Here is a 27,972-nt window from a genome sequence, read left to right on the forward strand (position 1 = left end):
TTAAGTGAAATCAACAGATTTTAAAATCCACACAGGTGTCAAAAAAGAGACTTAAAATTTGCTTGTTCCTGTTCTTGTAGCAAAACCAACCCCAACTTGAGCCTCAGAGGCAGAGGGCTAAAGGCAACATCTTTTGTAGGGCTGTGTTGCCCACTTCAGAGGTCCAAGGGGCTCTTTGGATCTCCTTCCTAGCAGGGAACCTTTGTTAGAGACCTAACAACTCTCACTGTCTCCGGGCATCCTTCATCCCAGGGATGCACACAGCTGATGGAAGATGGCTCAGCCAGGGGATTAGCCACACACTGCCTTCCTCCTTCCCCTCCACCTCCTCCTCTGCTACACCCTACATGGAAACAGGCAACCACACACACCCCAGTCAGCTGTGTGAAAAAACATATATTCAGCACACACTCAGTACAGTATAGCAACAAAAGCTACCATAATTTCCTTAAAAAAACAACAAACCACCAACTTCAAAACAACCACCAAAACTTCCAAATCCTCCCCACCCTACAGCACTGATCCTCAGCCCTCTGGGCCCAACAAGGCACCAGTGGCAAGTGACCCCATCCCCACGCCATCCCTGCTTGGCAAGGCACAGAGAGTGGTCCCAGATCTCTGGCAGCATCTTCTGCCTTGGCACCCAACTCCTCCTGTGGGGGTCTGGGGTGCTGAGGGTGCTCCCACCAGAGTGGCTTGGCCAGCAGTTTGCTGTGGTGCTCTCCTGTGCAGTTATTTGGGGGACACACATATCAAAGAAAATGGGACAAGCTCTGGCTTACAGAACAGGGAAGCTGCCACAGCATCACTGGGGGTGTACACAGCCCTAGGAATGTGCTAAGGAAGAGAGGATTCCATCACTGATCCTGTGGGGCTCCACGCTGGGATCACTGCAACAGTGTCTCTGCTGCTTTCTGCTGGAGGTGGGGATGAGGCTGAAGAGAGGGAAGGAGCAGCACAGTGGTGGGGCTGGGAGCTGGCAGGGCCCTTGCTGCTGCACACAGAGGGGAGGTAGATTGGCTTTGGAGACCTCTTGCCTGGGAGGATGTCTTCATGGACACCAGCTTGGCTCCTGGGAGAAGAGCCTGCTGCAGGGCCCTGAATCCCTGTGCTTGCCTTCTCCCAAGGCAAAGGTGTCTTGGAGCCTGCTCATGCTGCTGGAAAGCTCTCAAACTTGTGCAGCAACTTCTTTCAAAACTTTTTAGCCCTGAAACTGCCACCACAGCTACTGCAGGCAAAATCCCAGCAGCTGGGGACAAGCCCAGAGGTGACGGCAGTGACATGCGGGGCAGGAGGGACCCTGGCTCCCTCCTCTTGCCCACCTGGCTGGACCGCAACCCTGACCCCAGCTCCTCTCCCTGCCCTGCCACACCAGTCCTGCTGCCACCCCTGTCCTGTGCACCATTGGGATAGTGTGTGTGATGCTCTCCATCCTCCCCCCTCCCCAGATCCCCATCCCCAGCGTCCCCTCTGCCATTAGTCTTGCTGCTCATTCATCTCCATGTCCGACACCAGGATGTTCTTCTCGGCAGATTCACTGGGGTTGGAGGTGGTGCGACTGTAGCGAGCGCTCTCAAAGGCGCCGCGCTCTGTGCTCTGTCGGCGCTTGTACAGGAAGACAACGACCCCCAGCACGGTGCACAGTGCCAGTGTCGACAGCACAACCACTGTGATGGCTGTTGTGTTCTCTGGCAGAGCTGCAGGGAGGAAAGGCTGTTGAGAGGCAGACAGACGGCTCCTGTTCCCTCCTCAGCTTGCAGGAGAGGCTGGGACTGGTGGGGCTCCAGCCAGACTCATGTTTCTGGGCAGGGTCATTTAATCATAGAATGTCCTGAGTTGGACGGAACCCACAAAGGCCACCAAGTCCAACTCCTGAACCTGCACACGACACCCCAAGAATCCCACTCTATGCCTAAGAGCGCTGACCAAACACTTCCTGAGCTCTGGCAGTCTTGGGGCCGACCACTGCCTTGGGGAGCCTGTTTCCCCTGTGGTGGGTCAGAGCAGGACAGGACTGGAATGAGATTAGCTCAGTTGGTTGAGCATGATGCTAATAACACCAAGGTTGTGGATTTGATTTCCATATGGGTCATTCACTTAAAGAATTGGACTCGATCCTTGATCCTGGTGGGTCCCTTCCAACTCAACATATTCTGCGACTCTGCCAATCTGCTTTGGTGTTTTGTGGACATCTTGCTCCCCACAGACCTCCTGGAGCTGGGCAGACTCCTTGGGTCTTTTGTGATGTGTATGAACATTTAGCAGCTGCCTGGGATGGATCTTTGGGATCCTACCAGCAGACATGCTGGCCATCTCCCTGACTGACCAGGCAGTGTGGGCACTGGAAGGAGAGTCTGGCAAAGTGGCTGGGCAGACACACACCTTCATGAAAGGATGGCTCCTGCTGCTGAGGAGTCCTAAGTCAAGGCCAAAGTCACTTGGGAATGGCATTCCTCACCCATAAACCCCATTCCTTTCATTATTTACACAAGTCGAGCTGTGGCACAGGCTCCCAGTCCTGGTTTCTAGTCCCAGAACTATGCCCAGACTGATGGTGCTACTCACCTGCCCTGGAAAAGATGCTCTCCTCCACTGCAATGGCAACAGAGACAGGTGAGTGCATAGCCACGACACCCTCCCATCTTCCCACAACCAGCACCTCTGGACCCACACCCTGCGCTGCTCCCAGTGCTGCACCACATGGGCAACAGGTGACGAATAGCTGGGGTGGTCCTCTGGCTCTGCTCTACCACTGTCCCACCGGCCTCATCCTACCCCAAGGAGCTGACACAGCCAATGAGACATGCACAGCCCATCACTGAGCCCAGTGGAGACTTGTAGACCCCAACACCAACCCATACAAGCCCCTGCACTGGAATTACCCAAAACATGTAGTTGGTGCTGCCACTGTGACAGTTCTACCATGCACCCCCCTGCCCAGACCCCCAGCTCACCCTACATCAGCTCAGAAGCCTCGGGCAGCAGAGGGGCCCTACCTCGGGGGATCTTGCAAATGACCCCCATGGTTACGTTTGTGCAGGAGCCTAGACGCCACACGCCATTGCTGCTCTGGATCCAGTAGCAGCTGTTCTGGCTAAGCATGCTGGGCCCCGTGTCATGCTGGCCCCAGTTGGAGTAGTTCACGGCACTGTTGTCATGCCAAACCAAGGTGCCACCTGGGAAATGGGAAAATTAGGCTTGAGGAGGCTGAAGAGGACACCCCACCTTTGCCCCAGTTCAGAAAGTACAAGGAAGTGTGACAGGGCTCTGAGAAACCTGGTCTAGTGGAAGGTGGCCCTGCCCATGGCAAGAGGTGGGACTGGATTGGCCTTAAAGTCTCTTCCAACCCAAACCACCCCGTGATTCTGTGATTCTATGGTGGGGAGGTGTCATGGGGTGGACCAGGGGCTACAGCACACCTTCCTGAATCTGCAGGCTCCAGTGCCTTGAAGAAGGCTTTGGGTTTCCTATCCCACCAAGTCAGAGGAGGACACACACAATATGTCCAGCACAGCCTGAGACACTGGTGCACCTGGTCACACTATGGTATGAGCCCTCCTCACTGGTGCCACCACCAAGGGCTTCCTCTGCTCACCACAGACTTGGTGGGAATTCATGGAGGTGCCTATCTCAAACCTCATTCCTTCCTTTGTACCTTTGGGGTTGAAGGTCATGCCCAGCCAGGCCCCCTTGGAAAGGCCCTCGTACGCCTGAAGATGCTCCCACACAAAGACGTTCTCCATCTCATCCTGGATGGACAACACTGTGCCACCAACTGCAGAGGGAAGACTGTCATGGAGGAGCCCAGAACTAAGAGGATTGAGTTAGGGCGCAGCAGTGCACAACAGAACAAAGTTCAGGACCCACCCGTGAACCACATGATGATTGCAGAACCCTAACACCGAACAGCAAGGAGACGATGGCTGATCAAGGCTGGACAGGGGCACAGGGACAAGGGGGCTCTGCTGCACCCACAGACATCCTGGGGATTCCACTCCCTTCCATTTACAAGGATGCATCACCCTCCTTTACCACCCCAGCTCCCTCATACCTTTCTGGCACCTCTTCATAGCATCCTTCTGCCCAAGAGTGATCTCCATGTGGAAGGTGTAGCAGTGGTCCCGGAAGGGGATCCAGGACGAGTCCTCCAGCGATTTGGGACAGCTGCCACTGTAGGTCCACTTGTGCATGCGGGGGTGATCTGGGAAGCATATGGTACATTAAATGTGTGGCGGAGCACAGGATGTTGGGGTCCCAGAGCACACTAGTGCACCCAGACCCACAAAGACATGCTCCAGAAGGTCCCTGGTGAGATGTCGTCTACAGCCCTTGGTCACACCCCACCCAGACTACCCCAGGCCCCCTGGCCAGCACCTGTTTGGAGCTGGCAGATGCCCCCCTGCAGCTTGGTGTCACAGCCAGCTGTGCGCCAGCTCCCGTCTGTGTCCATGTAGGAGCAGCCAGTGATCTGCTGGGGCTCCCCGTCCTGCCAGTTAGTGTAGATGAGATTCTCCTCTGTCAGCCAAGAGTAGCTCCGGCCTCCCTGGAACACCAAAGGGAGGAGGTGCCTGGGAGGCTGCTGTGATCCCTCAGGGGACCCATGTCCCAGGTGCCTGCCCCCTTCCCTCACCTCATCATTGGCCAACCCAATCCAGAGCGGAGCCTGCAAGCTGCTGACGGCCTGCGTGAGGAAGGCCTGGCTGTAGGGGTTGGGGATGGTGGCCAGGGTGGCATTGAGGGTCTCACAGAGCAGCAGTGCCTCGTGCCACCTGAGGGGTTTCTGCAGGATGCGGTAAGTGCTGTTGTGGTAAAAGAGGGTGCCGGTAGGAGAAGGGGGGAATGGTGCCTGCGCAGGGCTCAGGTCCGGGTCTGGAGGAGCAAAGAGACACAGTCAGGGGGCACGGAGGACATTCCCGCATCCCAGGTGGGTCAGTCTTTTGTCCATCCCTACCCAGGCCAGGCTGTCCCTGGCAGTATTGTGCTGGTTGCACCTGGCGACATCCTGGTGCAACTGGGGAGGGCAGAGGGATGTCCCCAGGAATGACAAGCAGTGATACCTTATCACCATCCTCACCTAGGAGCTGTCCACCAGGACGCACATCCCTGTGGGGACACACCAAGCCAGGCTGGTGCACACTGGTTTTGGGCTGTCCCACAAAAGGCTGGGACCAGGGACCCACCTGCCCAAGTTAAGTCTGTCTCCCCAAGCTAGATCCATTGCCCCAAGCTCCCCAGTCCCACCAAAGCATAGGGCACCAGGGTGGCAGTGGCACATCCCCAGCCAAGAGAGCTGGAGCTGTCCCGTCATCCCCCTCCTACCTATGCTCCGCTGGCAGACATAGCCATGTTTCTCCTCCAGGCAGCTCCGGTCATCCCAGCGTCCCGTGAAGAGGGGGGGTGAGCCATGCCACACCACAACACAGTTGGCCTGCACAGCCAAACCACAAGGTCAGCACTTCCCGTAGCACTGTTGTCCTACACCACAGAGATTCCCATGCCAGAAACCCCCACCCTGCAGGGCTGCATACTGCACTGCCCTTGGAGAGCCACCCCAGCCCACTAAATCTTTCCTTTTCCAAGGCTAGGCCTGGCACTGAGACCTTCCTGGGGCATGGGGGTGCTATGGGGAATCTCCCTCACCGGCTTGTCATTGGGGCTGGAGGAGCTGTAGCCTGAGGGCTCTCCAGGTGCCCAGCTCACGTGCTGCAGCGGTTCCCCCTCCACCCACTGGAACTCCCCCTGGATATCGTGCAGACCAATCCAGAGGTCAAAGGAGATGTTGGGCAGCATGGATGTGATGAAGGCTGCAAGTGACAGGTGAAATGCTGAGGACCACCCCTGGCAGGTAGAACCCTGGTGGGGTGATGGGGCAGAGGAGACCTACCCTGCTCCAGGGGGCTGGCAATGGTGGCCAGGATGGCGCCCTGGCTCTCGCACACCTGCTTCGCTTCTGGCCACTTCACTATCTCGCCTTTGTTGTGGCCATTGAAGCTGAAACACTGCACAGGCAGGGGCACAGGATGGGCCAGGAGGTGCAGCTGACCCCAACGCTGAGCTCTGCACCCTCCCTGCTCAGCCACCCTCTCCAGCCCCATTCTGCCCCAATGGTCCTTCTCCCCTTAACACCCTCATGCATGCCACCCTCCAACCCCTCTGGCCCTTCCACATCTCTCCTGGAAAACCTGTGCACACACCTCACTTTCCCCATCCCACAGCATGTCTCCCAGCATCCCTGTAAATGCATCCCCCACCACTCCTCACAAAACATGTGCAGGCATCTCCATCCTGCCATTTTGCAGCCACCCCCTCTGTGCCTCCGCAGGGCTGGCGGAAGACCAGGAAGTAGCCATCACCTCTCCATCCTTCCATCCCCTCTCCCATCCTGCTGTCCCCTCTCCCTCCAGCGGTACCTTGCTGAGGAAGGGCAGCCAGCCTTGGGGACAGCCCCCACTTCTGGCAGCAGGTACTGGAGAGAGGGAAGGCTTCACAGCTGTCCCGTTGCTTCGCTTGCAGATATAAGGCAGTGCCGTCATGCACTTCTGGTCCCCCCAGTCCTCTGCAGGGAGGGACAGGCTGGGCATGATGCCCCTCTGCACCGGAACCAGTGCCCCAGCCCCTCAGAGCCCCATGTGGAGCCCTGCCCTGCCCTCACCTCGGCTGGCTGTCATGTACACACACTTCCTGTCCTTGCTGATGGGCCGAGGCTTGCCTGGTGCCCAAGAGACAAAGTTGAGGAGGGACCCATCAGACCACCTGGAACAGCATCAGGAGGATGAGCAGTGACTTAGTGAATGGGACCGCTTGAATGCCCTAACTCAGAGCATTTCCCACCACTGCTCTCTTGGATGAGGAATCTCCAGCCCAGCACCCCAGGATGAGACCCCTGAGATGCAACTGCTGAGTCATAGCACTCTGAGACGTGCAGGCAGTAGTGTGCAGTGGTGTAGGGATGTGATGGAGACTGTAGTGTAGGGACGTCCAGGGATACAGTAGATGTCTGTGACTTACTTGAACCTCCCGTCGTTCTCGTAGGTGTGCAGCCCAATCCACCAGTGCTGCTCCTGGCCCCTGGAGAACTGCACGCCCAGAGAAGACATATCAGTTCCCTTCAGAGACTGGAGGGTCTTTGGGAGCAACTGAGGCTGCCATGGGGATCAGAAAGCTTTCCCCAGCTTGCAAAAATCAAGGCAAAAAACATCACTTTGCTAAGCCCCAAACCGCCCCTCCCAGGCCCCCAGGCATCAGGACCAGCCACCACATAAATCCATCATGATCCCAGCAAAGCCCAGCACCCCCAAATATGGTCCCTCCAGAAAAGGGTGAAGGAAGACAAGGAAGAGCAGCCCACAAGGCAGCAGAGCCCACAGCCACTGGTGCCCTTGGAAGTTCCTGTCTCCTTGGTACCTTCTTCAGGTTCTGGCCCAGGAAGTGCAGCTCGGCATTGCTGTGCACTGACGTCAGCTCAGCCTGAAACCAGCTGCAGATGCGCTGTGCCTGCAGCCATGTTGAGTGGTGTTCAAAGAACTTGTACTCGGCCTCCTGGTACTTCACCCACTCTTTGCTGCCTGCAGGCAGAGACCAGTGTCACACTGAGGCTGACACCCCTGCCATGGTACCCCTCCCTGCAGGGCACCAAGGTTCCCTGCCTGTTGGGCTGCTTTGCTTCTGTCCCTTTCCTGCAATGGAGCTGCAGCAGAATGCCTGGGTTCCCCTCCCTCCCACAACCCTGCCCAGGATCCATCCTCCTCTTAATAACACTGCAGCAGACACCCACTGAAGACATCAGGTGGTCTATGCATGACCTGAAGTTGAGCCAGGAGAGGCTGAGGTTGGATATCAGGAAAAGGTTCTTCCCCCAGAGGGTGGTCAGGCACTGAACAGGCTCCCCAGAGCAGTAACTATGGCTCCAAGGCTGCCAGAGCTCAAAGAGCATTTGGACAACACTCTCAAGGGCAGGGTGAGATTGCTAGGGTACAGGGCCAGGAGCTGGACTCAATGGTCCTTGTGGGTCCTGTCCAACTCAGAATATTCTGCGACCATGTCAAAAGGCTGTGGCTAACAGACCTTGGGTTGTGATCTTCGGCTCCTTCACATCGGCACCTGGAGAAAGGGCAAGGGAAGTTGTCAGTGGTGTGTAGGCTGGGATGCTCCCATAGATGCTTTTCTGCAAACCATCCATAGGCTACAGTGGCAGGATGCCCCTCCTAAATTCCCCCAGAAGTGACAGCACCTCTCCCAGTCCCTGAATTAGGAATCACCCTCCTTCCTCCCAAGGATTCAACCACCCCACAGCCCATGCTCCTGCAGGTCAGTCACAGCTGATGGGTTTGGGGACCCCTTTGCCAGTACCTTTAGGCAGTTTGCAAATCCAGTCCAGCTGGGCTTCACACTGCATCGGCATCCACTGCAGAGAGGCCAGATCCAGCACTGCACAGCTCCGGATGTCATCGTCATCATAGTTACTGCGGTCGAAGTTGTGGTAGAAAAACTAGGGGTTGAGAGACATGGGCAGTGTTGGTCCTTTCCACCAGCACCAGATTTGTCCCTCCCACAACTCAAATGCCCCCTGGACTCACCCCCAGCCCATCGCTCCACCTCCAGCTCTGGTCCCCAGCAGGGTCCCGCCGGTTCAGGCCGATCCAAAACCAGTGCTGCTCATGGAGCTCTGGTTCTGACTCCCTATGGGGACCCAGGGGGACAGGTGAGTACACAACCCCCTTCAAATCACAGGGGTTTATACTTATATACGTATATATATTTATAATCAAGGCTTTTTCTGTTTGTTTTCAAAGCCTGCCATCCCCACACACCTGAAGATAGGAACTGGGATAATAGGCATGCCATCTCAGGACTGGAGCTGCTTTAAACCCAAGCTCCATCCCCAATTACACTGAACTTCCTGCACATCTCCCACATCAACCACACCAACTGATGCACCTTCTGTACATCAGTCTGTGCTCAGAGAGATCCATCCATCCATCCATCCATCCATCCATCCATCCACATGTGCTAGACCACCATGAGGGCTGTGGGCTTGTGGCAAGCACACACCAGCAGTGGGACACACACTGATGCCCCCAGCCTCTCACCCAAAAATCTTGTTAAGGGTGTTGGTGACAAAATGCTCCTCCTCGTAACTTCCTAGGCTGAGCAGCTGGGCTCCCAGCTCCCGGCAGAATTCCTGTGCAGTGATCCACGTCTTCTTCTCTTGCAGCTTTTCAAAGTTGAACACCTGGGAAAGGAAGAACCCAGAGCATGGGGGCTTCAGCAGCAGAACAGGAGTAGAATCCTGTTCCCACCTGCAGGCAGCCATGTCCCAGGGCACAGTGCTGCTGTCCAGCCCCAGCCAGGATTGTGGAGTGCCTCTTGCAAGCACCAAAATGTGCCCCTTCACTCCCCTGCACTGGGGAGGCACGTCCATCCCCACACCAACTTGTCCAACCCCCCTTCACCTTGTAGCAGTGACGAAGTTTGGGGTCGGAGCTCCATCCTGGGGGGCAGGTGGCAGTGAGGCTGGGCGTGGGGAAAGGACCGGGCAGTTCAGGATTGACTGGGGTGCCCAGGTTCTGCCGACAGATGTACCTGGCCTTGAAGGTGCTGCAGTTCTTCACCTCCCACAGCCCCATGGAGCTGCCAGTGGCCAGGGCCACGCAGCCACCCTTGTTGTAACCTGGAGCACTCAGGAGAGATGGGAAGATGCCAGCCTTAGAGTTGGACTGTGCTGAGGGGCAGTGCCAGCCCCGCCCTGCATGAAAGGTAAGTCCTCATCCCATCCCCATCCCTTACCGGGCTGGTTGCGGTTCCAGTGAGTGTACATCACCTCATCACCGCTCAGCCAGCGGAACGCGCCTGTCTCATTGATGTCCTGCAGAGCTGTCCAAAAATACTCCCCATCCCAGCCATAAATGAGGCTGCTCACATATGCCTGCTCGAACCTGGAGGGACAGTGAGAGTGGGCGATGTAGCGAGCTGAGACACTGAGCTGCCCATGATGCTCCAGCCCTTGGAAGTCACTCCCCACCTTGAAGGGCTCATTTTGGGTCAAACCCACCACCACTGGCATGGCACTGACCTGTTGGTGATGGTAACCAGCGTAGAGCTGTAGTCAGAACACGTCTTGCGGGCGTCACTGTAGGGGACACGGTCCTCGCCCAGCCAGAAGCAGGATGGGCTGTGCCACTTCCAGCCCTGGGGACGGGTAACAGGGAACATCCACCACTGTCCACCTGGACCTCCCCAGAGCAATCCCAGGGCATAAGAGCAACATCCCAAGTTCCCCACCACCACTTCAGCCTTCTCCTGGGAGGTCTCCTGCCCCCAGCTGCCCCAGATTGATCCCACTCAGCTTGGAGCTTCAACAAGCCCCTGGCCCCAGAGGACATGGCTACAGGGAAAATACAGACACCCTGGCAGCTTCAAAGCTGGGGAAACAGCTCTCCCTGCCAGAGTTCAGCCCCGGCTGGGGCACAGGCAGGGGAACACAATCCTCCTCTTTACACCACAGGACTGAGTCCTAGGCGAGTACCACGGCAGCCAGTTTTAATCCCCTGCCTTGTTGATGTTGGAGTCTCTCCAGGGTTGGAGACACAATAGTGTCTGTTTTCTGCCAGAGCAGGGAGCAGGGTGGCCCTGGGGCTGGCAGCAGTGGTGGCTGAGTGGGGAGGGACATGGGGGCTCATCTGCAAGAGGGGACACACACCGTTCACAAGGGTGAAGTGACTCAGCCAAGGAGCCAAGTGGCCCCAGTCTCAGGGACTCCCTGGAAGGGGAAGCATCACTAGGGTTCTACTCCTGGGTCCCCCAGGCATTGGAAGGACAGTAGGGGCACATGCCATATGCAGTGTCATCAGCACAGTGGGGAAGGAAGCAGGGAAGCAGCTTTGGGAAATGAAAACAACCACAAATCCCAGTTTTTTCCCCAAGGTCCTGCTCCTACAGCCTTTCTCCAAAGCTGGCAAATCTGGGTACAGACCCATAAGCTGGGTCCCTCTGGAACAGCATGGATGCAACTGAGCAGCCAAGAAAGGAGGCCTGTCCTGGGACAGTGCAATCTCCCCAGATGGGTCCCCAACCAGCAACGGCCTCAGCACCCCTAATGCCCCAAGACTGCACTCCCACACACTGAGCACCACAGCAAGTCCCTGTGATCTAGAAGAGGACCAGGACAGGCCTCCTTTCTTGGCTGGATCCCCAACCCCAAGTGCTTCCAGCTTCCAATCCCAGTGTGCCCCTACATCCCTCTCCTGATCTGCCTTTCCTGTTGCCCAAACCTCTAAACTTCATTGCATCCTTTTTAAGGCTGTTCTGAAATAAAGGAGATTTTTATATGGGGGGAAAAGCAGCAAGGCCACCATGAAAAATCAGCACAGTGGCTGGAGTGGATAGGACCAAATGCCTGAGCAAGATGTGCCTCCTCTCCACCAGCTTCTGCCTCTGGGTGGCAAAAGTCCTCATTGAGAATGAGGAAGTAGAGGAAGGATGGTTCTTGGTTCATTTGTCCCTTGCATTTGTTCATTGATTTATTCATCCATCACAATTTATTTCCCAGTGCATCTCTGCTGGGCACCCATGGCCAGGATAAGACTGTGGCTGGAGAGCCAGGAGGGAGTTAAATCTGAACAGGGAGTCCTCAGGACTGCTTTGGGGACACAGATGCGTGGTAGCAGAACTTTGCAACTGAGTGTCTCATCCCCAGCACCTGTGGACATGAGGGCTCTTCCAGCTACGTCTGGCAGCACTCAAATCTGGCTCTGCATGGCAGCTCTCCTGGCTGCTGTGCTCCCCTGAGCTCTGACAGAGCCAAGCAGCTGATAGAAATGGGGCAAGGACATGGGAGGAGCCCAGCAGCACCTCTGGGAGCTGGCCTGGAGTGGCTGCTTGCTAGTCAGGGCACAAGCATGCTGGCCAGCTCTGAAAGGCTGGGAGAGGTTCAAGAGCCACAGTGCTGCCAGACTCAGTGCTTGGAGGCTTTGCAGAGAACCACAAAAGCCACTTCCCAGCAAGTGTGGGAACAGGCTGGCTTCAGCCTCATGCGACAGCTCGGGAAACCGAGGCAGGGCACGGGCTGAGTGAGAATCTGCTGGTTCGGTGTCCCCAAAATGCCCATGCCCTGCCTGGAGGAGGCAACCTGCCATCATGTCAAGGCATAGGGCTGGCAGCCACCTCCATCCTGCCAGGCTCCCACGTGCTCGTGTGTTTTGGCACAAAGAGAGGCAAGGGGGGATAAAATGAACGTTCCTGCTGGCAGCCAAGGCTGCCTGATGGGGAGAGTCTTGGACAATGTGCCCAGATGCATGTGTTTTGTGTCCAATTTCTTCCCATGGACTCCTCCACCACGGCAGCAAGGGGCTCAGCAGCCCCAGAGTGCTCCAGCTCAGCAGTTCTCAGGCACAGACCAGCTGCTCTGGGTGCTGCTCATCGAGGCTCCCCAAAATGGTTTTAGGGAAAGGTCCCCTTGAAGCCTCGAGCACCATGCAGAGCCATGGAGCAGCCAGAACCACTGCTGCCCCAGGTGCCCCTCACCTTTCGGCATCCGTGGTCATCCTCCTCCTTCTCCTGGCTCACCCGACCAGGCTTTTTGCAGATGGATGGCAGCGTCTGGTTGCAGGGGCTGTCATTCCACCTCCCTTCCTGCAGGGTGGGAAGAAGAGTGGCAATGAGGCCATCTGACAGCCTGGGGAATGTCCCAGCCCCTTCACTCCTACCTTGGATCCAAAGACTTTCCTTCCCTACACTAATCCCCAAGGATGATGAGATGGATTCCTCCCATCCCAGTGGCTCAGATGAGCTAAGTTAAACCCAGCTGGAGACACTCCCTGAGGAATGCCTTCCTCAGCAATGAGGATGCTGCGGTGCTCCCTGCAGAGGTGCAGGATAAACCCCCATCCCCTCCAGGTTCTCACTGGTCCCCAGATGGTAACACAGTCCTCCAGGCTGTCACGGAAGTTGTTGGGCTCGAAGGGGTGCCAGTACGTGAACCTCACAGGTGTCCCATCTGACCACTCGAAGTTCATTTGCAGCTTGAGGTCATTTAGGCCAATCCAGAGCTCCTCCACATCTGCCAAGACAGGAAGGGAGGGAGTGAAGTTCCCTCCTCCTGGCTGACCCTGTGCAGAACCCCCCATGACCTCAGCTCTCGTGATGGAACTGGTCTCTGCATCAGCACCTGCCAAAACCCACTCAGGGCTCAGCGCTGATCTCCTTGTGCCAGTGGGCAGGAGAGAGCAGGGCAGCTCTTGCCTGCAAGGACAGATCCCCGGAGTGGGAAATACAAGGACATGGATCCCCAGAGTGGGAAACACAGGGACATTTGCCTGCAGCTTTCAGAGAGGGGCTAGCAGTATGGGAGTAAAAGTCCAGGTCTGCAGGCTCAGGTCCAGTGAACTACTGGTTTTCAACCATTCCTTTCCAGCACATCCCAGTCTGCTCCCAGCCTGGGGGCAGCAGAATTTCCTCTCCTTCCTCCACTCTCCTATACCTCCTTGCTGGCCTCCTCCAGCAAGTCCAGCAGGATTTTTTTCCCCATCTTTTCCTACATTAACTAGCTGGGACTAGCACCATTCCCAGCTGCAGCTGTGTAGTTTTGACTCAGCACTGCAGGCTCTGGGAACAGCTTTTACATTTGCTGCACAGAGAATGCATCCAGATTATGGGCTCCTCCAAGGAACACAGCACCTCCCAGCCTGGGACTTCTGCTCCCTGCACAAGCACAAAGTCAACTCTGCAGCTTCCAGCACATCCAGGGATTTTTCCATGGACCCCATAAGACAGGAAAAGGGCTGCTGACACAGCAAGCTCCTCTTACCTTGCTTGATCTCCTTGGTGACAAATTCCAGCTCAGAGAGGGTGTGGATGCTGACCAGATCACCCCCGCTCCGCAGGCAGGTCTTCTTTGCCTCCTGCCAGCTCTTCTTCTCTCCTACCAGACGGTAGCAGTTGGACTGGAAGGGCTGCCAGCTGGGCTCGCAGTCCACCTTCACCTCCGACCACGAGTCTGTCAGGACACAAGGCAGCCTGAGGGCTCCTGCCCAGTTATCCAGTCCTCTCCTTGGCAGGGAAAGGACCACAGTACTACGGGTGCTCAGCAGACAAAGCCAAAGCACAGTGGGAAAGCCACAGCCAAAATATAATAAGCAGTGCAAGATGTGGGAATGGTGGCTTCAGAGCTCCAGGGACAAAACAAAATCCCTTCTGTCTGCAGAGGAATGAGGGCAGAGCAGCACAGAGAGCATCCCTTCCCCTGGGAACTACGGGGACCGGCTGCTCTCCATCCCTCCCTTACCACCCAACCTGGAATGGCACCAAGCACTTCTTGGAAATGTTTCTTGGGGATGACTTTTCCTAAATTTAAGGAGCTGAAGCCCCGCTCTGCACACTAGGACACCAACAAGCTGAGTACCTATATGGGCAGCATCCCCTGACCATGCTGAGATGGGAGCACACGCAGATGGGTTACAGAGCTGCCCATTCCCACTGCTGGCCATCCCTTGCTCACCTGTCAGGAAGGGGTCAGCCGTGGCATTGGGCTTCTTCTTGCAGACATAGGGGAGGGCGATGCCACAGTCACGGTTCTGCCATCCCCCGGATGACTCGGTGCGAATCACCCCGCAGTTCTCCTCACTGGGATTGTCAGGCTGGTCTGGAGAGTGGGATAAGGAGGGGACAGGCTACTGGGGATAAGGAGGAGCCAGGACAGAGCCACCAATGCAGCTTTCCCAGCTTCAACACCATTAAAACCCCTTTTATTTTGTTATTTTGCATAATGAAGACATGACCCCAATATACCCAGGATTATTTATAGTGCCTCAACGCACAAGAACCCAAAGGGTCACTGTTTTACCTGGAAATATCAATAGCAGTCAGGGGGTCAAAATACCAGACCTGAACTTCTCCCACCTGTCCTCAAACATACTCCAAGGGTATCACTGTTTTCCCTCAAGTGCCTTTGGGTGATGGCACCAAGCATGACCAATGGGCCATCTTCCCTCTGAGTACCCCAGGGTTAGGGATGGGTATCTGCAGCTGGGGACCATTCCTCAGCCACACTCCAGCACTAAGCAGGGATGCAGCAACCCGCCAAACAAGGAATGTCAATCCACGTTATCTACAGGGTCAACGAGTATTTGCAGAGGGCCAATTCCCCCTTAACACCCTGTGTCCCTGCTCCAGCTCCACACATGTCCCAGGCTGTTATACAGGCCTCTGGGGCTCTCTGTCCCCATGCATCAAGGGGATACCCTGCAACAGCCCAGGCCACCTCCCTTGCCATGGGGCCACCTCTAGTGGTTGTACGGTGTTTCTCAAGCCCCATCACCACTACAACCTCCCCTGTCTCACCATTCTCCCAGTTGAGGTACTTGAGGGGTGAGTTGTCTGACCACTGCCAGCCTCCATTGATGTCCAGGTCATTCAGGCCAATCCAGAGCGTGGAGCTGTACCCAGTCAACAGACCTGGAGCCAACACAGGCAGAGGGGCAGAATCAGTTCCCCATGCCCAGCTCAGTCCCCAGCTTATCACCCCTCAAACCTGGAGCAGGCAGAGCAAACTGGCAGTGGCAATGGCCACAGTGCATCAGCTCTGCCCCAGATGAGGACTGCACAGATAGGGCTGCCAGAATCTCACCATTGATGTAGGTCTGCTCATGGATCTCTGTGATGCTCAGCAGGTTGGCCCCTTGCTGCTCACAGCTATTCCAGGCTTCCTGCCATGACAGTGTTGACTGGAAGTTGAACTGGTAGCAGCTGTTTGTGAGGTGGTCCTTGTCCCAAAAGGTCTCACAGTCATTGCCTGTGGCAATGAGCAGGGTAAGCACCCAACACAGACACAAAAAAAATCCCCAATAACCCAATAAACCTCAATAACATGCTGCTATAGCGCTGCAGACTGCTTGCAGGGGGAGACGAGAAGCCTGGAAGTCCCCAAGAGGGATTGGCATGGGGTTTTTGCTTTTTCCCATGGGATGTGTCCCCCTACTTACTCTTTATGGGGCAGAAGCCCCACCGCTCGTCCTTGCCATAGTCCTGGGTGGTGGCACACCAGAGGTGCCCGTCCTCCCGTCCTGTGCTGGTGCACTCATGAAACCACTGGTTGTCGTACTTGAAGGGGATGGTGCAGGGCTTCCCATGAGAGTTGCCCTGGATGGTGTAAATCTCTGAGGGAAAAGAGGAGCCCTTGCTTGAGGATGTGTCTGTGGGGGCTGGAGGGAGATTTGGGGTGAAGAGTGCAGGCTGGCGCAGTGTGGGGGGCTGTGGGGTTCCCAGAGGCTTCCCACTCCCCATCACCCTGATCCTGCCTGGTTCTGTAGCCCCAACAAGCTAAGACTGAGATTCCCAGTCAGGACCCAATTGCTGCGGCACCACCGCCTCAGCTCATATTTTGGGGTTGGTTTGGGTTACAGGACAACACTAATGCCCAATGAGGCGTTACCAGAGTAGGGCATGGAGCACAGATCCTCCTCGGTGCCATACGTCCTCCACTGTGAGCCATGCACCTGGTCCCCCCTGTCCAGGGAGGAATTGCCCAGGCGGGCACCTAGATGCTGCGAGAGCTGCTCCCCGAGCCCACGGCAGCTCCAGCGCATGTTGACTGACTCACGGTCGCACTCATAAGTGGCCAGGAGGTGCAGCCCTACTGTGGCATTGGCCCCATGCCATGATACTCCCAGGCACTGCATGGCCCCCACATTGAAGAGGCGATTTCGCGAGACCCATTTCCACTGCTGGGCTGGGGTACTGGCGTTGCAGCCCTTGGCCAGTCGCACCAGCGAGTCCTTGGTCTCCAGGCAGCCCTGCGTGCCCGTGTTGTAGATGAGAAAGACTTTGGAGTCTGGGGAGAGAACAAATGGAAAGGGTGAAAGCATCACTGGGTGAGATTCAGTATGTGCCATGCATGGCCCTGAGTCCTAACAGGACATCCTGGCTCTGTGCAAAGCAAGTTTTGGCATGCATCCCTGGGCACAGCACTCAGAACACTGGGGGCCACCACTTCCCTTCAGCACTGACTCAGGGTTTGTCCTGGTGCCCATTCCTGCTGGTGGGCTCTGGGCGGAGTGACATAGGTGGGTGTCTGTATCCAGTGTGGCATCACCAAGGGTGGCTCTCGGGCATCGGAGCCAGCGCAAAGTGCTCGCCCACTCTAACTGCACCAATAGAGCTGTTCAAAGCTGCCCTCCCATGGGCAGCGCTTAGCTGCAGCATTCCCAGGCATTGCAATGATGCCAGTGCTGGAGAAGCCAATGGCTTTGGCACCAGCCATCTGCTCCAGGCAGAGAAAAACAGAGCAGGAAAATAGCGCATCCATCACTGTTATGCATGTTTAGGGACCTGCTAAAAACTGTGGAGCAAACAGGAACTGCTGGGCAAAGTCTCCCATCCTGTGAAGGAAAACGTCTGCGCAGCCCCAGCCCTAGCAAATACAAAATGTCATGTCAGGACCCTTTGTAATCCCAGCCCAGGCACTGGAAGGAGGAAGCCAAGTGAGGGGAATCGCTGATGGCAGATAGACGTGCAGCCGATGAGGGAAGACAGGCCAAGATCAACCCTAACTCCACACACATCCCACAGTCCTGCCTGCTGCCACGGGCCAACTATGCTTCCTCAAGGAAATTCCCTGACCCCCAGCATCACTGGAGGCCACTCCACCATGTGACTTTATCCCAAAACTGCATAAACCAGAAAATCCCAGACATTATGCTGGGACATGCTGCTCCAGCTGATGTGTCATGTTTAAAAGACACTTTATTTCTTCAAATTAATGTTTCTAAGCTAAAAAGCCACCTCAGGGCTTGTCACTGTCTCTTCTCACCCCAACACCCCAGCAAGAATCTTCCCAAAGCACCACATCAACACCACCACTTTTGCTGTTCTTTGTTATAACACATCCCATTTTTTTCCACCACAAACATTCACCAGAAGTCCAAGTGAACTCACGGGCTCCACTACATTAACTTTGGTTTGCTTTGGTTTGTTGCCATTGTATCAATTTTTTGGGCTGAAAAGGTTTTCATTTCCTATTTCCCCACAACCTCACTGTGCCCCAGCTCCTGCACACTGAAGCAACAAACATCTTGGCTCACAGAACTTCTCTGCCCTGTGTATGAAAGAGAAAAATCAGTGGAGGAAGACAAGACATCCCCATTTCTCTGGAGTTCCAGCATCGACCCAGCTCTGGGTCCGAAATTATGACAGAGGCCCCTTCCCCAGCCCAGATAACATTTATTTGATGATGTCAAATAAACAAAAGTGAAGCTTGTTTGCAGGGCTTTATTTAAGGGAAGCATTTCATTTTACTGAAAGTATTTTTTAAATCATGACAAGTGAGAAAATAAGCAAAAATCTAGACAGGGCTGATTCTGGCTGGCTGAAGGTCAGGCTCCTTAAGCTGGTGCTGGTGTTTCTCCAGCTGGAACTGGCCTGATCCCAACCTGGACAGTGGGAGACCAACTCATCTCCCACCAAAACCTTCTCCCCATGCCAGCACCACCCATGCCACACCCAGCCCATTGCTTTCCCCTTCCCACCTACAGTGAGGGCAGTGAAACCCCTCCAGCACCAGGGTTATGGGGGTCTTTAAGCAGGTTTGGGTGATGGAGCATCAATGCTGCGACCCACTGGAGCAGGATGAGGCCTCCCTGGGGCACAGCCTGATGCCACAATGGCTCCTCTGCAAGGAGCCAAACACCAGTGCTTTGCTCCTTAGAACAGAAAAAGCTGCTCTACCATGAGCATCACCACAGGGAGCATCAGCAACAGGACACCCTGTCTTGCAAGAAAAAATTAGTATCAGGTTGGAAAAGCCCTGGAGCAGCTCAGGAATTGGTGTAAGGGTGCTCAGTGCCACACTGGGGCTGGCAGCACCATGCAAGGGCCACACTCACCAGTGCTCCTGCAGTGGCACCATGTTCAAGGAAGCCATCCAGACTGGAGGGGGCAGGCCCAGGGCCAGAGAAGCACAAAATACCATTTTACTCTAAAAAGAGAAGAGCTGGAGATAGGAAATTAGAGGCTACGGGATTTGGGCAGCCCCTGCATGCTGCAAGCAGCTCAGCCCCTTGGCTCAAAGAAGGCCAGGGGAGGCCACACAGTGTATGTCCCCAGTGTCTGTTGGGCTGTGGAGGAATGGGAAAGCTCCAGCACCAGCTCAGCCTTGGCACCCCCACCAGCTCTTCCAGCAAAACCACTTGCTGTGCACTGCTGGGGAGGAGCTGGGAGGACAACCCGCATCAGCTCAACACAAAGCAGCAAATCTGTGTTTCATCAAAAATACAACTTTCATTCCCTTATTTCTATGGAATTTGGGGTTGATTGGGTCCATGGTGTCCATGACATTGGCAGTGGTGCTTGGATAAGCTCCTGGGCACTGAAAGGAGCATTCAGCATTCCTGACCCCAGAATAGATGTGTAGTTGGGTGGGAGGAGGCAAGTTTGGATCAATTAATCCCTTTTCCCAAGCTGGTATTCTTCAGAGCAAACCCAATCCTTGCAGGACGTGGCTCCAGGGGAGCATCCCAAAGGGACTGGGAATGCTCCCGTCCCTTCCAGGGCCTGCTCTCCTGCACTGCCCTCAGTAGCCATGACACAGCTATGGCTGACTCCTTTCAGAGACATTCCTCAGGTTTTGGTACCCACCTGTGGACCTGAAATCACACACGCTCCCCAGTTATGCAAACCCGCCCACAGCAACACCTACAGATCCTTCCCAAAGAGATGTCCTCTGGCACAAGACAAAGAGCACTGGAAAACACAATCCTGCTGGATGCTCTGCCTGTAATCACCAAAATTAAACCAGGGCTGGTATTGGCATGCTCCGTCTCTCCCTCCTGCCTCCTCCCTCTTTTGAGCAGGGCCAGCTTGGAGCAGCTCTGACCCATCACATCCTGGTCCTCCTCCTCTGTGAAGGACTTGTGAAAGCAAAGTAAAATCCCACACACTTCTATCAAGGATGGTCTCTTGCTCCAGCCATGCAGCCACTGGGATGCTGCCTTCAGCCTACTGGTGGGATCACGGAAAGCATCTGGTGCTACAAGGCAGTGTGATGGTGGGGACAGGGGGAACTGGGACTGAAAGCACGACACTGGCTCTGCCAGCAGAAACACTCTTCTCACCTATGTGGGAAATACTGGGTGCTCATGACTGAGCACCAGAGGAGAAACTGGTCACGGCACTGGTGGCTGAACACTGCAGAGACAGAGAAGCAACCATCTTTTTTGAGGCAGCTCTCAAGAGAGCTTATACACCCTGTGCTGGCTCAAGGTTCTTTTTCTTACTCCAAAAAAACAAGTTCTTGGCCACCAGGAAGCCTGAACTGAAGGAACTCAGCTCAATCCTTCCCACAACAGCTTTACCACCCCCAAGCAAATATGGAAAACTTCACAAACTTTCAGCAATTATGGGGACTGTGGGCAGCACTGGATGAGAGAGGCCACAAGGACAGTGAGCAGAGAAAGCCCTGCAGCACAGCATGGATGGGCATCCTTGGCATCACCCAGCCCCAAGCACATTCCAGCTCAGCCACCCACAACACCCAGAGCATCCCTGCTGCATTACATTTGTCACCCTCCTATCACCAGCAGGGAGCAAATTCAAGAAAGGACCCTGGCCCCAGTTATCCTGGACTGGAGCAGCTCCAGGGCTCTGGCTTCAGTTACAACTGAAAGCAAATGCTGTCCCCAAAATGTCGGCGCTGCAACGCTCTGATACCACATCCCTGCCAGCCCCTGCCACCTCTTTGGCTCCTCTGTGAGGGTGATCATGGCACCGTGTGATGCCAGAGCCCCTTGCAAACCTCTGGAACTCAGCCCTGCCCTGCAGCTGCCCTGGGAAAGGTGCTCCCTGCCCTTGTTCTCACTCAAGGTTCCCCTTTATGTGGGATGTCCCAAAAAACACAGCTCCAAGTTGCTTGTGCAGGAGGCTGAACACACCTTGAGCCACAGGGATGGATCTCTCTCTCAGTGGTTCCTGTGCTGCAGACACATGATGGATATGATTTGCTCCAAACCAGCCGGTAAAGGCAGCAAAGCCTTGAAGTCCACAAGGTGCCCCAGCCATGCCAGCAAACAGGGCTCCACTGGCACTCGGAGACTCACGAGCTCCCGCTGGGGCTGCAGCCCCCTGTGCTAACTAACACCTTCATTTGGACTTGTGAGCCTAGGAAAGGTTTTACCTGTAACGTCCTGCAGCAAGAAACCCACCCTTCACTCACAAGGTGCAGAAAGGAATCCCTGTTTCAGCCTGAACTTCCTCACGTAATGTGTCTCACCTGCCAGCAAACAGGGCACAGCAGCCTCAAGCCACCTACTCCAAACCACCATCTTTTCAGCCCATTTTTGCAGCCCAAGGCTGAGCAGTGGCTCTGAAACCCACATGGCACCGATGAGTGAAAAACTGCAGGAAGTGGGAACTCATTCACAATAAACATGGTGGGGATGTGGGCATGTACCAAGTCTGGGGAAAAGATTAGCAGCAGAGAAGAAAAATTCCCTTGGAATAAAAAAAAAAAAAAAACAAACCAAAAAAAAAAAAAAAAAAAAAAAAACCACAACCCATAGAAAAATAGAAAAATATGACAAAAAATGCAGACAGGCTGGGAGAGCTGGGGATGTTCAGCCTGGAGAAGAGAAGTTTCCAGGGAGACCTTAAAGGGTCTAAAGGGCCCTTCCAGCGCCTAAAGGGGCTCTAAGAAAGCTGGGCAGGGACTTTGGACAATGGCCTGGAGTGACAGGACAGTGGCTTTAAGCTAGAGGAAGGCAGGGTTAGATGGCACATTAGGAAGAAATTCTTCCCTGTGAGGGTGGAGTGGCCCTGGCACAGGTTGCCCAGAGAATCTGTGGCTGTCCCACCCCTGGGAATGTCCAAGGTCCAGCTGGATGAGGCTTGAAGCAGCCCATACTAGTGGAAGGTGTCCCTGCCCATGGCAGAGGGTGGAAGGAGATGGTCTTCAAGGACCCTTTCAACCCAAGCCATTTTGGGACTCCACAAAGAACCAAAAATCATTGCTCATGGAACACAGGAGAGTTTCACCTGACAGAGCCTTAGCTGGGCCCAGCTTTCACAGCCCTGAGGAAGAGAGGCAACTGCTGAAATGGGGAGAGACCAGCCCGACAATTCACCTTTCAGCGACATTTGGGAGGGCAGGACCCCAGGACTGCCCCCTGACCATGTCCAGTCAGTTCTGCTGAGGGATACAGTAGGTTCACAGAAAAGTCACAACTCCATCTTGAATTTCATATTACTGGACAAATTATTCCTCTGGAGGAAAATCCCCTTCCTTGAGAGAAGTTCCCAGTAAAGCCCAGCTCCAGCAGTCAGCCCAGGCATGCCTGATGCCATCCTTACTTGTCTTGGTGTGAAGAAGAGCAAAAAGCATAGCCACTGCCATGAAGAACACCAATATTTGGGCAAAGGAAGGAGCTTGTGCATCCTTCTGCAGGCTGGGAATGGGAAACAGTAATAAAAAGCATCAGCTGTGTCCATGGGAGCTCCCAACAGGAGAGCTAGAGCATCCCTGCTGCCAGCAATCACATGACACAAGAGCATTCCCAGCCTGTGGGAGGGACATCACGGCTCTACCTCCCCACCAGCTGCTTTTGGAATCGGTAACTCCATGCAACTCCTTAGAGAGGAACTTCAAACTAAAAAAAAATAAAAGGGAAGGAAATGCAGCGGTTCCAGCAGGCCTGGGACACATCTGGCTCAGGAAAGGCACCAGTCCCATCTGCTCCAGAGCTGAGAGGAGACACAGCCCCCACCCCTGGCACTCCTAAACTAGAGGTTTACAGCAAATGAGAAATGATGCCCAACATCCCGCAGACTCACCAGCAGAGCACAACCCTGAGGCTTGCCTGAGGCCAGACTTGCCAGAAGCAGCTCTAGGTGCTCCAAGCCAAGCTCCAGAATAAAAGAGGGTGGTTGTTGTTTTGCTTTAAAAACAGACCTCAGGGAGTTAAGGACCTCTTGCTACAAAAAAGAAAGTGAAGCTTCTGACAGCCTGGTTGGGGGTATTGAGAAGCTGGATGTGCACTTGTTGCTGTTTATATGGTGGGAGCTGTGTGAGATGAGCTCCTTACTTGGCTGCAGCAATGATGGCTACCTACCACCCTGCTCACTCCTGCTGTCTCATAAAGGTTTTGGAAAGAGGCCACATACTTCACCTCAGCCTCTCTCCAGACACTAAGAAGCCCATTCTCCCAGCAACCTGCCTGGGTCACAGATGAATGAATGCATTCCAGAAGGGATGCTTGTCCCTTGACAGCCCAAGGGACTCACCACAGCAGTGGCCACAAGGGAGACAAGAGCCCCAGAGTCTGCCCTCTGGTACCCAGCAAAGGATAGAAGGATGGAAATTTTTCCCAATTTCTCCCTAGACTTGGCCCAGGCTCCAGCCCTGCAGCAACTGCATTCGTCCAGAGGTTCTGACTCCCAAGGCACATAGGGAGATGAAGGCAGCACCATCCATTGAATGGGCTCCAGCCAGGATGGAGGAGTGCAACGGACTCACCAAGAACACAGTGGGAGAGGCAAAGGCACTCTCCCAGGACACAGTGGCCAAACACTCACCCCTGAGCACTGCTCTGGCCCCAGATCCTTTGACTATCCCCATTCCCTCACCCACCATCACCCCAGACCCCCTGGACAGCAACCTGGCCAGTGGTGTGATGTGACGTGCAGGACAGCCCTGACATGTCCTCATAGACAAGGTGCTTCCAGCACAGTTGGCTGAGGACTTATCAAATTTTTCAAAGCTACTAAAGAAACTCCCCCCAGAATGATGAAAGATCCATAGATATTTCCTCCCTTGTTCTTCCAGTACCACTCCTAATGTTACTTCCCTGAGCAGTGGTGTCACTGTCTCTGGACAGGGACACCCCTATTCACCAAACCCAAGAACATTCACACTACCAGGGGCAGCCTCTGATGTCCCACATATATATTTATATTTTTAAAATTAAAATTATATTTACCATGAAACTTCCCACCGGCTGCCCTTTGTCTGCCTCATGCCCAGCACTTCCAGATCAGGCATTACTGGGTTAATGGGGCCTTTACTACAGAGCCTCAGGATTCAGATGGAGGAATGGGAAAAACTCAATCTGTCCATTCCACCTATGCACCATCCTGCAAAAAAGGCTGTTTTACATGGAAAATCCCATATGCATCCCTATTACGACATCACGAAGTGCAGAGCAGGACTGAGCAGTGGGATGGAAATTATATTGGAAAATACTTTGTACCCCCTGAAACCACCAAACCTTTGCTCCCAGACAAAAGAGCACTCCCAGGAATTTGCAAGTCAATCCACTAATCATTTTCTAATCCTTAAGAAACTACAGATGGGCTCTTTAAGAACAAGAGCATCTGTGTGGGTCTCTTTTGGGCTCCAAGCAATCTTAGGAATGAGAAAAATGTTGATGCTCTTTGAGCTGTGCACAGTTCAGTTTAATTAAAGTACTTCTCACTGCACGTGAAGAACCAAATTTTACAAATTGCTTAAACAACCCTCCAGGAAATGCTGGCTGAGGCTGGGCTGGAGTGGGTGGGAGGGCAGCTACCACTCCCCCTCTCACCCAAGATCCAGCCACATTCATGGAGCTGAGCAGGGCATGATAATCTAGTGTGTAACACTGGGAACTCTGGCAGAGCTGGACCAAAGCCTTCCCTTCCCTGCTCCAAGCACCCACTGAGGCAATGGGACCAGAGCCTCTTGTGATGGATTTATCATCTGGAAAAAATTATTTAGTATAGAAGGATGATAATACCCTCAGCACACATTTGCTTTGATTTTGGGGCAAAATGTTTCTCTGTAAAACACTTAAGGAAGTAATACTTAAGAAGAGTGCCTCTGCCTGCGGGGAAAGATGCAAAATCCAGCCAGAGAGAAAATGAAACCAGAGAGAAAAATCTGCAACGTGGCTTTAACCATCACCAAGACCTCAATGCCTGAAAATGCCTTTGCACATGCTGGCAAGGAGCACCTCCCCATGGGAAACCTCCAGGGGTCTCCACACCAGCTGGGTGGCTTTAGGGGAAGGGGACAGATTTGCAGTTGAACAGTTTTGCATGGAAGATTAAATTAAATCTCTTTTCACTCTTGCTGCCACGTCCTAGTGGCTGCTGTGGCTGCAGATGGTGGGGAGGTGAAGTCTCCACTGTCCCTTGTGCCCTGCCAGGCTCCAGCAGCAAAGCTAACACTTCTGACCCCTTTTCCTGCTCCCAAACAGTCTGAAGAAGATCAAGATATAACTTATTGGGGCTGCATTTGCCATGCAACAAGCTATTTCCATTAGGAAGGGGAAAATGGGGAGTAGATTAATGTAATGGCTGCTCTATTTGCTCTACAGGCTGTAAATTCTTTCCAGGTCCCTTTTGCGTTCTCTCCTGCCCCACAGCTGACATGGCAGGACCTACACTGAGCACTCAACAGGTGGGAAGTCGATCCAGCACCAAGTCCTGGCATTGAGGTAAGGACCTTGTCCTGCCTGCAGCCATGGCAGGATGGAAGCTGCTGCCTCTGTTTTCCTGAGAAGGTATGTGGGTGTCCACACGACGCTGCACAGATGGGTGAACTGAAGGAGATATTCCACCAAGGAGCCCCAAACCTCCTGCCAAGAGCAGGAGGCTCTTGGAGCAGAGCTCCACCTTTCTGGCTGTCCTGGAGTTGAGGGTTTGGCACAAACCTCTCAAAGAAGCAAGAGATCCCCAGGGGAATCAATGCTTGTCTGCTGGGCTGGTCCTCACTGGAAGTGTCCTTGGGAACAAGGAATGCTTCGGATTACTCCACCCTGATCCCAAACTGCTGAGCTGCAATCCAGCCTGGTGCTGAGGGATCCTGGATGTGACACCTCCACTGGTGCCATCCTCTGCCCTCTTCATCCACCAGGTCCGAAACAGGACTGATGCAGGGCAGGAGCAGCTGGAAGTGTGGATGGGGAGGAGAAAGAGCTGAGGGTGCTCAGCACCAGCAAGGCCTGAGCAACACAGCCCAGAGGGCTGGTGGCCGCTGAAAGCTGCCTTGTTCCTTGCCCAGGCCCAGCATGAGGTCAGCTGCCATTGCTCCCGCTCCATGGCCAGGATAGAGGTGCCTCTGTCCTCGGAATTGCCAGACTTGGATCCTACTGACATTTTTTGGGATGAAACAGCCAGAATCAGCTGGTCAAGGTAGCAAAACCTTCCTGAAATGACATAACTCCCTAAAAGCCCACAGAAGGATGAATTCACAGCCCTCATGTAAATTATGGGGAGGTCTAACAGGAATTCAGCTGTGTAAAGTCCAGATGAGATGTCCAACAAACAGCAGCAAACCCTGACCGCTCTTCCAAATGCCCCAGGGTACAGGGGTCTGCTTTCCCATTGCCTCCTACTTTCTCCATCTCCCAGCCAAGCAGTTTCTCCTCTGAAGCCAGAACCGACCCCTTGCTTGGCATGGGATTGCTGTCCACTCTCATCATGTCCATGACCCCACGCTTGCCCCTTGAGTGAGGCAGCTCAGCCCCAGGCACTGTGAGACTGAGGGGAGAGGGGAAAGCTCTGGGGGGGCAAGGGGAGATGGGGGAGGGGATCAGTGTGTTCCTATGCTGCCTCTTCCAAATCTGCTTTGGATTTGTTGAATGTGCTCTGACAAAATAGGCCAGAGAATTACAGTTGTTATTTTCAGGCAAAATAGCCAATTTTGCTTTCTTTTCAAATCTTAACATTTTCTCAATAGAGCCAAAATAATTCAAGGAAGCCCCAAAAGCAGTTACTTAGTTCTAGGCTAGACTGTCCTGGGATGAAAAGAGTCTCAAACGGCAATTTCAGGGGCCATGCAGAGGAACCTCAAGTGTCTGGCTCATGTTGCCTTCAGAAGGTTAAAACAAGATAAAATACAACCCATTGACTTTATTGTGAAGAGTTACTAGGGAAGAAAAAAAAAAAAAAGTTTGCAAATACTCATTCGGGCCCCGATTCTGGAGGGCACTTTTCGTAAGATTAACACGTCGGGAGAGGGGAGTGGATCAGGATGGGAGAGGGCAGCAAGCTCCACCAAACCCCCTCGCCCCCTTCCCGACCTCCCGCTCCGCGAACTGCCCCCCCGGAAAGACAAAGAGCCGGAGCGGGGCTGCGGAGCGCAGCGGGCCGGCGGCCGCCCCCGGCCCAGGAGCCCCCCTGGCCCCCCCGCGGCCGCGGAAGCGTTTCCGCTGGCTTCGGCCGGCGCTGCGTGGCCGCTCGGCGCGGGGAGTTAAACTGAGGAGTGATAAAAGGGAGTGAAAACGCGGCGGAACGGGAAGAAAACACGACGCGACCAAACTGGAGAAAAGAAAACGCGGCGGAAGGCACCACGATCGGACAAGGATGGAGTAAAACAAACCGTAGTAAAAGCAAATAAAACACTCCGCGAGGAAATAAGCCACAGCGATGTGATCCACGTTAGAGAGAGGCGGCCCCCCCCGCCCTGCGCGCCGCCGCAGGAGTCCCACCGCCACCTCCCCGGAGGAGCCCGGTCGGAGCGGGGGGATCCCCCAGCCCTGGTCTGGCTCCTCGACGTGGTTTGGCTCCTCGCCCCCCCTTTCCCCCCCGATAAGAAAACTCGGGAAAGTCGAGGGAGGGTGAGCGCGGTCCCACCTGGGTGCGCAGCGCCGAGCACCAGCTGGAGCCCGAGGAGACAGCAGAGGGGGCCGCGGAGGGGGGAGCACAGCGGGGAGCAGACGGACCGCGGTCCCGCTGAGCCGCGCCCCATTCCCGGCGCTGCCCGCTCCGCTTCGCTCCGCTCGGGCCCCTCCTGCCGCTCCTGCCGGGCCGGGGCCGCGGACGGGGAGGGGGGTGAGGGGAGGAGGAGGAGGAGGGACGCGAGCGGGAAAGGGAGGGAAAGAAGGTGGGGGGGGCGGGGAGGGGGGGAAGTAACAAAATAATATAAGAAAAAACACGAAGCGTGCGCGCCGAGCTCAGACACTGCGTCAGCAGACCGGGGCCCAGCCCAGCGGCGGCGAGAGAGCGGGGCGT

General features: G+C 54.8%; 1 protein-coding gene across 2 annotated transcripts; it reads right to left on the minus strand.

Annotated features, from left to right (window-relative positions):
- Window positions 1–381: 381 nt before the first annotated feature.
- On the minus strand, window positions 382–27,756 carry MRC2 (mannose receptor C-type 2). Of its 2 annotated transcripts, none has more exons than XM_068212312.1 (29): window positions 27,595–27,756; window positions 16,427–16,825; window positions 15,978–16,151; window positions 15,623–15,787; window positions 15,337–15,450; window positions 14,495–14,638; window positions 13,805–13,993; window positions 12,903–13,057; window positions 12,523–12,630; window positions 10,073–10,188; window positions 9,787–9,935; window positions 9,453–9,670; window positions 9,090–9,232; window positions 8,577–8,679; window positions 8,350–8,488; window positions 8,065–8,100; window positions 7,405–7,565; window positions 7,009–7,076; window positions 6,653–6,753; window positions 6,411–6,556; window positions 5,885–5,999; window positions 5,641–5,804; window positions 5,320–5,428; window positions 4,631–4,869; window positions 4,375–4,543; window positions 4,052–4,201; window positions 3,656–3,775; window positions 2,988–3,176; window positions 382–1,715 (listed from the first exon to the last, which is right to left on the minus strand). In XM_068212312.1, the coding sequence occupies exons 1-29, from the start codon at window positions 27,707–27,709 to the stop codon at window positions 1,477–1,479; spliced, it is 4,437 nt and encodes a 1,478-aa protein (XP_068068413.1). In that variant the 5' UTR covers window positions 27,710–27,756; the 3' UTR covers window positions 382–1,476. The 2 variants fall into 2 exon arrangements, with proteins under 2 accessions (XP_068068413.1, XP_068068414.1); XM_068212313.1 differs by lacking the exon at window positions 382–1,715 and adding an exon at window positions 1,981–2,592 and having other exon boundaries at window positions 2,997–3,176.
- Window positions 27,757–27,972: the final 216 nt, after the last annotated feature.

Source organism: Anomalospiza imberbis, chromosome 22 (genome assembly GCF_031753505.1).
Source record: "Anomalospiza imberbis isolate Cuckoo-Finch-1a 21T00152 chromosome 22, ASM3175350v1, whole genome shotgun sequence".
In the NCBI taxonomy this organism is placed as follows: domain Eukaryota; kingdom Metazoa; phylum Chordata; class Aves; order Passeriformes; family Viduidae; genus Anomalospiza; species Anomalospiza imberbis.

Excerpts from the sequence above, each read along its gene's own strand:
- MRC2 (XM_068212312.1), bottom strand. The coding sequence starts at position 27,709 with ATGGGGCGCGGCTCAGCGGGACCGCGGTCCGTCTGCTCCCCGCTGTGC. Across the intron at positions 13,994-14,494 it reads GGCTGACCCCTTCCTGACAG|ACTCGTGGTCGGAGGTGAAG; the intron begins GTGAGCAAGGGA and ends GTGTCCTGACAG. Across the intron at positions 4,544-4,630 it reads TTGGGTTGGCCAATGATGAG|GGAGGCCGGAGCTACTCTTG; the intron begins GTGAGGGAAGGG and ends TTGGTGTTCCAG.